Source organism: Rhagoletis zephyria, unplaced genomic scaffold, assembly GCF_001687245.7.
Source record: "Rhagoletis zephyria isolate East Lansing unplaced genomic scaffold, Rhagoletis_zephyria_1.1 Rzeph_scaffold_01331, whole genome shotgun sequence".
NCBI lineage: Eukaryota > Metazoa > Arthropoda > Insecta > Diptera > Tephritidae > Rhagoletis > Rhagoletis zephyria.
The window spans coordinates 79,885-91,392 of NW_016158415.1; the positions used below are offsets into that span (position 1 = coordinate 79,885).

General features: G+C 35.8%; 1 protein-coding gene across 3 annotated transcripts in view; it reads right to left on the bottom strand.

The window, feature by feature from the left end:
* Window positions 1-8,189: 8,189 nt before the first annotated feature.
* The window catches only part of LOC108363660 (tachykinin-like peptides receptor 99D), a 37,085-nt gene continuing 33,766 nt past the window's right edge, over window positions 8,190-11,508 (bottom strand). For all 3 annotated transcript variants that reach the window (XM_017617089.1, XM_017617088.1, XM_017617090.1), the window contains one exon: window positions 8,190-8,576. In XM_017617089.1, the coding sequence (XP_017472578.1) occupies window positions 8,209-8,576 (368 nt within the window). In that variant the 3' untranslated portion in view covers window positions 8,190-8,208. The remainder of the gene's footprint in view (window positions 8,577-11,508) is intronic.

The window sequence follows — 11,508 nt, forward strand, 5'->3', positions numbered from 1 at the left end:
CCTTATATGAATTCGCCTTGGGTAATTGCATGCAGAGCTAGCTAATTTTTGATTACGATTACATTTCAATTACGATTGCTTAATTATAATCCTTAAATTATATACGTTTACTATTGCTTTAATTGTAATACCGTAATTGTAATCCTAAAAATTTTAAAATTCAGCAATCATTAGTTTTTTTAATTCGGACAAGCGGTTTGTTTATTATCCGGAATGGACTTTTATTTCGGAATAATATTCGCAACAACCCTCGTACGCTCATATATTTTCATCTCGCATAGGAAGGATGTCAGTGATGGGCGCTGAAAGTTTGTTATGTATGTACGTAAATCCTTTTTGTTGAAAGTCAAGCAAGAAAAAGGACGTACAGTAGACTCGGAGTAGAGGGAACCCCAAATTGAGAGAACTACTCGATTGAGGGGACCACAAAAATTCCTTCATTGAATATTCTGTAGAGGGTACCTTCAATCTGATAAATACTGAGTAGAGGAAACTTCAAAAGTTTTTACCACTTAAAACAAAATACGAAATAATAAAATCGCTCGATAAAGATTAAAATTATTGGTGGATCAATATGGTGTTTAAAAATCGACTATACCAAGCATTAAAAATGGCAAAAGAAAGCTTTTAAAGGCATCTTCTGATATGGAGACTGAGCTTATAAATGGTTCATCACGCAATATCTGGTAACCTTATAAAATAAAAAGCTAAACAACTGGATGAAAAAATGTATGGAAGGGGAATTGTGTTTTCATGCAAGTTCTGGTTGGCTAAATGAATTCAACAGATTCGAAACTAGGTTGTTTTGCGGTGGAAAACTGTCTTCTGATCAAGAAGCAGTGGCAGCGTTTAAGGCACAATTTCGACGACAAGAAAATTATTTACAGTTGAAAGAAAACCTGATTTACAATGCCGAAGAAACTGGCTGGATGAGAAGCCCGGCCAAACACTAACATACATATGTGTAAGCGCCAATCTATTATTATTATATATATATATTATATATAACCAAATATTTGAGATCGTTTTCATTAATTAGGTGCAAACAACAAAGATATCTTAGATATGTTTTTCAAAGCAACAATTATTGTAAAAAAATTAATAACTAAATTACACAAAACGAATTCCAGACTCTTCCTGAATATATGGCATTTTTTAATTTAAGTTTTAGAATTAATTTCGTATTTTTCTGACCTACCTGGCTAATACAAATGGCAAATTATATGATAAACATGCAAAAAAACAAAACCGACTCTTCAATTCTCATATAAAAATTTAAAATTATCGTTAATTTCTTCATGATTTAATGAACGGATCTAAAACAAATTAGTATGGGACCCCCTCTGAGGTACCACCTTTCCTTTAAAAAGAGAATTAGAGAAATCGGTTAATGTGGTACAAAGTTATGCAGTAACATACATTAGAAAAAAAAAANAAGAACGGATCTAAAACAAATTAGTATGGGACCCCCTCTGAGGTACCACCTTTCCTTTAAAAAGAGAATTAGAGAAATCGGTTAACGTGGTACAAAGTTATGCAGTAACATACATTAGAAAAAAAAAATATTCCGAAGAACTGATAACCTTTTTCTTTTTTGAAGTCGGTTAAAAATGAATAACTGAAAAAGGGAGTACGAAAAAAGTACAAAACTAAAAAAGAAGTACATTTAAAAAAGGAGTCCGTTTACTTCCAAACGCAGTACGTCTAACAAACCCTAGTGATAGGTCAGGCCAAAAAATCACAATAATTCAGAAATTTTCTGCTTACCTTGAACTACAGAAGCTCAAAGAGAGCATAGGTGACTGCCAAGATTTTTTTTTCAATCCACTTTTGTACATATGTAAATTCAATCTAGATTGAAGGGATAGCCTGGGTTGCGGGAAAACCCTTGCATGAATTAGTTCCCTCTACCCCGAGTCTACTGTATGTATAAGTTTGAAAGAAATATAGTTGTGATATGCATTGGGGTGGCCTATTTCTGCATTTGACTTTGCTCAACTGCCAAAAACATATTTAATCACCTTTGGTATGCAGTATAGTTAAAAGGAAACCAGCAAGACACGGAAGCTAAGAGCACGAAAAATTCGTTACAAATGGAATTGCAGAAATTTACTAGTGGAGATACATACATCGCTCGCTAATTAAGGGGAAATACAAAAATGCATAGCAGTTAAAAACAAGATTTGCGCCAAAAAAGAAATAACGCCGTATTTGTAGGAATGTAGCAATGCATATGACATTTGGGAAATAATGGCTTCTTTGAAATGCTTTCGAGTTGTCAATCTCTAACGCAGATATCATTACATATGTGCTTGCTGCGCAGCAATTTCGTGCATAAACTATAAATTAGTTGCGCAAATTTTCAAAGTCGAATCAGTGCTGGTAAAAAGTAATAGTAATTTTTTAAAGAGGCCAAAAATATAATGGCTGCATTTCTTTATTCATTCTGAACGTTTGGAATAAACTTTTTTGTTTATTTATTCCTTAGAACGTTCCTGATGATATGTTGACGTATATTTCAAACGTATTCTGTTTATTCCGGCTGTGAAATGGGATTATCCGGAATGTATAAAGAAACGCAGCCAATATAAAATTATAAGTATAACCTCATTTTTAAATTCTTTGTAAAATATCTTATTCATTCGCATTCACTTAAATATTTACTTCTACATAGAAATACAAACGTTTATATTAACAAGTAATTTTTAGCAAAAAAAAAACCGACTTCAACTCCCATATAAAATATATATATATATATATATATATCTCATGATCTACTGATCGGATCTCAACCAGATTAGTATGGGACCACCTCTGTGACACTACATTTCCGATGCAAAAAGAATTATCGAAATCGGTTGACGTGGTCCAAAGTTATGCGGTAACATACATAAAAAAAAAAAAATAATATTAGGTACTNTATTCCGACGAACTGATAACCTCCTCCTTTTTTGGAAGTCGGTTAAAAAAATAATATTACGTACTCCCATTTTTGTGAAGTGTTTGGCCGAGCTTCTCCTCCAATTTGTGCGTATTGTGCATATTGATGTTGNATGGGACCACCTCTGTGACACTACATTTCCGATGCAAAAAGAATTATCGCAATCGGTTGACGTGGTCCAAAGTTATGCGGTAACATACATAAAAAAAAAAAAATAATATTAGGTACTCCCATTTTTGTGAAGTGTTTGGCCAAGCTTCTCCTCCAATTTGTGCGTATTGTGCATGTTGATGTTATAACACAAATGAAGGCACCTAAAATTTTACACCGGCTCTGAACGGAAAATGGTTTTTATGAGAAGCTTTTTCATGGTAGAAATACGCTCGGAGGTTTGCCATTGCCTGCCGCAGGTCGAGTGCTGTTAAAATGTTAGAAACAATTTTTTCTAATTTAAGACCATACGATCTATTGTTTCCGTTAATAGACTTGTATTATATATATTAGTTCAGTCATTGGCGCGACCAAGAGCCGGGTGTGGCGGGTGTTTGGTGGTCAAAGATAAAGTACTATTTCATGGTAACCCATAAAAGTCATTGTTGTTGGTTATGACCCAGCATAAACACCCCCATCAATTGTGGAGATCCGGTAGGCAATTGAAAAGCATATCCCTTTCTCAACGAAACAAAATTACACTCTACAAATCTCTCATCATGCCCGGCCAGTGACAAGATCCTTAGACTCGGCACCCATGGGTGGGTAACGAAAGAAAGAGTGCCCACAAACATAATGGAAGAACCAAGTGCAGAAGGACCTGTATGGACTCGGGATATAAAACTGGCACTTGCATAGGAGATAGTTGCCGAAGTTTTTTGGCCTTGGTCCAAACCGATGAACGGTTGTAGGGCTAAATAAGAAGAAATATGTGCTAACACTAGTTCAGAGGATATTTATAACCATTTCTAAGGCTTTTCGTACGAACGAAGTAAGGTAGAGTAGCTTGAAGGACCTTGGAGTGAGTGGGTCCTTCTTTCCGACCTTCGCAATGAAAATTGCCTTCGCTCTTCTCCACGCATTTAGTATACAAACCAATGCTATGCTACTTCTATGCATTTTCTTTTAATTGATTAGGTTGTCCAATTTAGCGGAATTTCTGTAATTGAATGAACTGTTCAATTAAACGAGTATCGGTTAATTGGTTCTCCGGTTAATTGAATCAAAAATTGTGCAATTTTTGAAGTACAAATTTAGCGGCGGGGAATACTGTATAACACTTTTTGATGTGTGTACATCTTTGGTTTCGGTAGGGGTAAAATTTGCGAAGCTGTAACGCGTAACCCAGCAGAAAATTTCGCAGGGCTTGCATGTGTATTGCAGCAAAAAATTTGCTGCTTATGCAGAATAAGAGGAAATGCAGTACAAACGATTACTACTTCCGGTTATGCAGACTCCTCGGGTACATACATACGTATACATACATATGTATAGCACGAGTGTTGAGACAAGCAAGTTTATCACAAGCGCCGCTGCCTCCTGTTACTTTAGCAGTATTTTCACTCGGTTGACGCTGTTACTTCCATCGTCGCTATGACCAGCGTTGCCGAATCAATGATTTCGTAGTCATTTTTACGTTATTTTACCCCAATGACGCTTTGACGATTTTTCTCCCAAAATGATGATTTTTTATTTCAGAGTGTCAGAGTTAAAAATTCGCTTTTAACGGGGTATATCGATCTTAACAAGATTGATCAGTCCTTTGTCGGGAAAACGCGAGCATGTAGAATCGACAGTCTTGGGAATAAGAATACCAGACCACTTTATAAATATAGTCTATTATAGACAGGCCATTCACCGAGAATCAATCAACGCCTTGTTCAACTTTCACCCCTTGAATAGCATGAGTTGCTAGCGATACTTTGGCGCAACTCCATTCTGGATATTGTAGCAGCTTAAACTGTTCAGCCCCTCTAAAAAAACAGTGATCCGACCATGCTAACGACCTCTTAACATGCCCACTCACACCATTTCACTCAAAATCCCATTCCCAACTGCCCAAACTGACCTTTTCCTCAGCCTGCCTGCTGTTAGATGAGAATGAAGACAACACAGTTAAATTCACTGATTTAGGTAGAGTTTTGTAAGCTGCTACAAAAAAAAAAAACTGAAAGATTTTCGTTCAGTTATTCATTTATTTTTTAAATAGTTTGTGCAGTGGACAATTTTCCAGCATTCAGATATAAAATAAATAAAAATTTTCTATCTCAAAGTTCCAATGTTCATTAAATAAAATATTTATGGCCTTAGTCATAAAAAAATTAAATAGAATTAAAGAGTTCTATAAAGTGACATTTTAATATCAATTTTTGATTTATAAAGGAGTTAAAAGTCTTCTTTATGAAATTGAGTGTTAGAATTTTTAGACACTTTAAAAAAACGAGGTGACAACCTATTCGATTTTAAAAATCCAGTTTACTTAGTATTCGAAAAATCAAGAACTCAAAAAAAAAAAAATTGTTGAAAGTTAAAAAAAACCGGTGGAAACCGGTTTGCAAAAACCGAGTCAATCTCCCTAGTACCTACCCAGTTTTGGCTACAAAGCAATTTTTGCATTTTAACGCCGCTGTTTGGTGCTTTATTTGCAGTGATGAAAGCAAACTTGCGCGCTCGGCTAAGGTGTCTACCTATGTAAGTACAAGTAAATACTCGAAAGTAAACAACAAGGTGACATTCAAGTTCTTGTATATATTTTTTCAGTAAAATTATGTTTTAGTGTTACAAAGTAAGTATTTAACACAATGGAGCATATATGCATATTTACAAAATAACCTGCTTCAGATCGTAAACTATACATATGTATTTTTTTTTTAATTTATTTTCATTCGAGCGTACAATGATGATTTAAAATGCTAATTTTTGTCATAACTGTAAATGCTTATACAATACAAATATTCAGTGCAACATCGATAAATATCTTTCAGCTTCAACAATTAACGAATTAGTTAGTAGGTACTTTGTTGTTTTTTTGTTTTTGTGGAAACTGATTTACTTAGATGCATTTTGATAACAATTTTTGTAGTCTAGTTTTGAGTAGTATATACAGAATTATATAAACATTTAGACTACATATTAATAATACTTTTTGCTATGTTTAAATGTATACATACTTGTATTAGACACACTAAAAGTAAAACCAATCACATGTTTCTTGTTTTTACATATATACATAAATACATATGTAGTTTGTGGAGAGTTTTTTGTACAGTTATAGCCCTTTACCGGTAGTGATATCAAATACGAACACGCTAGTGCTATCGATAACCATAACGATTTCGATAATAATATTCATAAAAATTTAGGCAAAAGATTCTAAATATATTAGAAAATTCTAGAAGGAAAGAATATACATACTTATGTATTTAATTATTAATGTACATAAGTGAGTAAGGCTTTTGCATACACTCTTTCAGAGCAGAAAATTTGTCTAAAATTCACATGGTTTCATGCGCAGAAGTCCACGTAAATGGGGAAAGCTTTTGACTGCCATTCACCTGGGAGTGGCTAGAAGTGTTTCTTGTGCGTACGGTTCAAATCGCAGCTTACGACGTCCGGATATTTACATATATCCACGTATCCTCTGGGTAGCGACCAAATACCCGTTTGGGAGCGAGCTAAAGTGAGAAGTTCGTAAAACCTCGCGTGCGCTGTGTTTGGGTCTCGCCAAGTTAAAACCCCGCCCAATGAAAAATTTAAACATGCCTAGGATGAGAATCGTACCACAATGTGCGAGCACCAATATCGCCAGGCATACACTGCATCCGATAGGACGAACGATTTCAGTCGGACAATTTGACCGTCCGAACAGATGCGCACACTCACCGACGTTTTCGTTTCTACCGAAATATTTTACCTTTTCATTGCCTTCTGAGTACAAACACTAAGAACCGGGCAATGAAAAGGCGATTTTTTTTTTTGCAAACGCCATAAGAAACGAGTCAGCTAAATATATTTCTATAAAGCCCCTTTGTTCTCTATATCGTGGGTTACAGTGTTTGCTTAGCGTAACAAAAATGAGTTAAGTGTTGTTAACAGACTTAAAAAAAAAGGATGGTTATATGATATACATGTTTCGATGTTAAGGTACGCATAAAAAAGTTTTGAAACCTCGGGTTTTCTGCATTATATGTACACACATACACTTATTTTTCATAAATTCTGTAAAACAATATTTTCTCATCCATTGATCATGGCATACGATACTGTCATATTACATCTTTATATAATTACACAAATCTATTCATTTCCTATACTTTTTATCCATTGGATTGGTTTAAAAGAATTTTTGAAAAGCATTAAAATTTAATACTATGCACTAAATATTTGGAACTTTAAATCCTTATCACTTATTCAAACGTAATGTAGATTAATTTATTTTATTTACATGTTTTAGCTTAAATTATTTATGAGACAATAACATTTTCAAATATACGTATAAGAAGATTTATATATAACAGTTATTTTTTACTTTAACTGATTTTAGCTGCATTATTATCATATGCATATCATGATTTTTAGAAACGGCCCACAGTCGGCTGAATCGGAAAAGTAGGCTATGCTTATGCCCGAGTTTAAGCTTAAATTAAAAAAAAAAAAAACGTATGACTTGAAATGGGCGTGGGAACCGCTGTACTCGCGGTACTAGTTTCGAAATGGCCGAGATGGGCGGTATCGGGAATTTGTGGGTTTAAGCAATATACCCCAGCAGAGCTATGATAATACAAAATGCTAGCCGCCAGTAAACCACACCCAACCACAATGAGAACAAACCATGCAAACATCCCTAACATGGAATGAGCTGATGATTAAATTAAAACGTGAATGACATTCTTCCTAAACACTTTACTATCTATGCAGCTAATTTACAGCCATGTCTTATCATCTGTTGTCGCCGTTACAAAAATGCCACGTGGCGTATTTGTCGACAGAAGTGTCGTTGTTGCGGTTTTTGTAGTCGTCGTCAAGCCAACTGTTGTGCTGCCATTTCCCATTGGAACTTTTGCACGGCCATTGTTATTGTTGCCGTTGCCGTTTACGTTGCCTATGTTGATATCAAATGTTTTTGTACTACCGTTAACATTTTTGTATTCCAAGCTTTCCGTTACGCTTCCGCCATAGCCAATGCCACGTTCTTCAGCTAACTTATCGCCGCCACCACCACCACCGCCACCACCGCTTCTACTGCTGTTGTAGAGGCTGCAAGAGCGATCGAAATGTCAGGATATGGCACGCACATTTGTTGTATCTACGTTAACACCAACAACTGTGGACAGCACCGGTGGTGTGTCCGGATCTGTGTTAGCTTTTTCCGCTGTCGGTGACCACATTTGACGTGGAGCAATGGCGACTTCTTCGGTGTTACGAGTACCATTTCGCATGGGCACCTTCATGTGGTCCCTTCTCATGACGAGCCCGTAGTGCCCCATGCCCGTCGCACCGCTCAACGAAGTCAACGTTGTGAGCTCGTGACTGCTGCTACAGTCACTAAAACGCTGATGATAGGCGCTGGTGTTGTTCGTGCCAATTGGCGCAGAGTGTCGCATTGGATCTCGATGGTATGCTGTGGCGGAATTGCGCATAATGCCTGGAAAAGACAATTGATTTGTGTGTAGCAAGTAAAAGAAAATGATAACGTTAAAAATTAAAGCAAATTTACTGATATATGTATAGGTTCACTAAAGGGTGATGCTTTTTTTTTTTAGAAAATTGGTATAACGGGCCTTGGCAAACTAAGTCAAGAAGCGACATTCAATTGAACAACGCGTTTTTAGAAAATGGTCTTTCTACAAGAACTGCATTTCGCGCATTGCTTTATTTTTTCGGTCAACATACCCGGCCATCAGAATCAGCAATCAGCCGTTTGCTGGCAACAATACCAGTGCGTCTTCCCACAGGTCGTTCGGCCGAAAATATTGCAGCCGTGGAACAATGTGTGGACCAGGCCTGACAACCCCGATTTGTCATCGTGCACAACAATTGAACTTTTCCTATGTTTAGGGAGGCACATTTTCACCTAAACGGAGATGTTAAAACCACGACAGAAAAAAAAATATTATTTCTACAAATTTTGTTGTTTGCGCATTTGAGGGAAGTCCGACTAAATTTCTTAGAAAGTTCTTATTGCAAACTTCAATAAAGAAAACATTTACATTCGTATACAAAAACGTACAAAAAAACGTAAGTAAATATATGTATATGTGCATATGTCTACACAAATCTGCGCAAAAGTGGAAATAGTTCAACAAAAGTGCCAAGAATATTAATTTGCTACTTTCGAAATTAATCCAACGAACTCTAGGGTTCTTAAATTGAAATACAAAAGAAAAAAACTTGAAGTGCCATCAGCCACTCAGATATATGTATGTATATATGTGTATTTACTACCCTGCAGGGAAACCGCGGANAAAAAAAAACGTAAGTAAATATATGTATATGTGCATATGTCTACACAAATCTGCGCAAAAGTGGAAATAGTTCAACAAAAGTGCGAAGAATATTAATTTGCTACCTTCGAAATTAATTCAACGAACTCTAGGGTTCTTAAATTGAAATACAAANGAAAAAAAATATTATTTCTACAAATTTTGTTGTTTGCGCATTTGAGGGAAGTCCGACTAAATTTCTTAGAAAGTTCTTATTGCAAACTTCAATAAAGAAAACATTTACATTCGTATACAAAAACGTACAAAAAAACGTAAGTAAATATATGTATATGTGCATATGTCTACACAAATCTGCGCAAAAGTGGAAATAGTTCAACAAAAGTGCCAAGAATATTAATTTGCTACTTTCGAAATTAATCCAACGAACTCTAGGGTTCTTAAATTGAAATACAAAAGAAAAAAACTTGAAGTGCCATCAGCCACTCAGATATATGTATGTATATATGTGTATTTACTACCCTGCAGGGAAACCGCGGACTAGTGAATCAAATTTCTAGTTCCGTGCTAGGTCTTTATCGCCAAAAAGGAACTAGGCCGATAAGAACTAGATCCCCACCAGTCCAAAATCGGCGAAAAGTGGTACTTTTAAGAAACTAATTTTTTCCAGTTTTTTTTTTCACTACAAATCTATATCTAAAGTGACGAATTTAGAAATGGTTCGGAACTATAGAAAAAGGGATGCAGAACGAACTAGATCCTATTTGTTGAATTTAGAACTATTTCGGAACTATCGAATAAGGGATGCAGCGGGGGGCTTGTTTACTTTACATAGATATGTGTTCGGCGGCTTTTTCGTTCAAATACGCTTCTATTCTGTGCTTCGCAGATGCTATTTCATAGTTTGGTAATACAAAACAAAGCTTTGTGTTAACATATTAACATCTTGGGGCCGTCTGGAATCTAACCAATAACAGCGAGCACCTCTGCAAAGTCAGCTACAGCAAGGTATGTAAACGTACATTTCTTACAATCATTCAAACAAATTTAATTTCAAATTGAAAAAAAGGTTTCTTTGAAAATAGAACCGGAAGAACCGAAAAGATTGAAAAATCATGATACTTTTTTCTTTCGTCTTTCAATTTTAGAACTAGTTCGGAACTATCGAAAAAGGGATGCAGCGGGGGGCAATTGACACTTCCTAGGACATCGCCATGTTAAATTCGCCAGTTGCTTGCATGCAAAAGAGATTTATCGCGAACCAGTACTGGGTCTAAATGTACTGGAAGCGCCCCAGTTCAGAACTAGAGGTTCTCCCCACAGGGTATTTACATGAAATGGCAGTGACTCCACACACTTTCAATGTTTGTGACATAAATCCGACTGTCGCAGAGATGTTGTTTGCACTTAGCGGCAGATATAAACACATAACTCGGAGCAAGCATGCTGCACTGCAGTGACACTTGCACACATTTCTTACATGTCTGTTTGCTTTATTAATGTAGAATCACAAGTTATTCATGCAACAAAACTTTGTCTATGTCCTAAATATTGTAAAGGAAAAGTCGTCTGAAGCTGGTTTGATGAGAAATAAAGAAAAGTTAGCAGCCATTCGACAGAAAAAAGTTAATGTGTGATTAACATGGATTGCAGATGCTCGTAGATTTCTGTTTTAGTGCTTCATAAGTTAAATTAAAGACATGCAATTAAAAAAAAAAATGAAACATTTGTACTTTGTGTTTTTCCATACCCGAACGCAAGCATATACGCTTACAGAAATGGGTAACTTAGGCCCTAAAAAACTAATTAGCAAAAAGCAAAAGGAAACCATTCCAGCAAATAAATTTTCCGGGAAAATTTGTCTTTTCATATTCTTTAATGTAATCACGTATTACTAGCGTGAATTTTTGAATGTCTTTCCCACTTACGTTGTCTTTAGGCTATTTTTGACTAAAACTATCGTTTTTTATACCCGAGCGCACTTGTGCTCAAGGGTATTATAACTTTGTTCACATAACGGTTGTTTGTAACAGGCAAAACGAATCGAGATAGATATAGACAAATGTATACATAAATGATCAGAATGAAAAGAGAAATCGATTAAGCGGTGACTGTCTGTCCGTCCGTCCGTCCGTC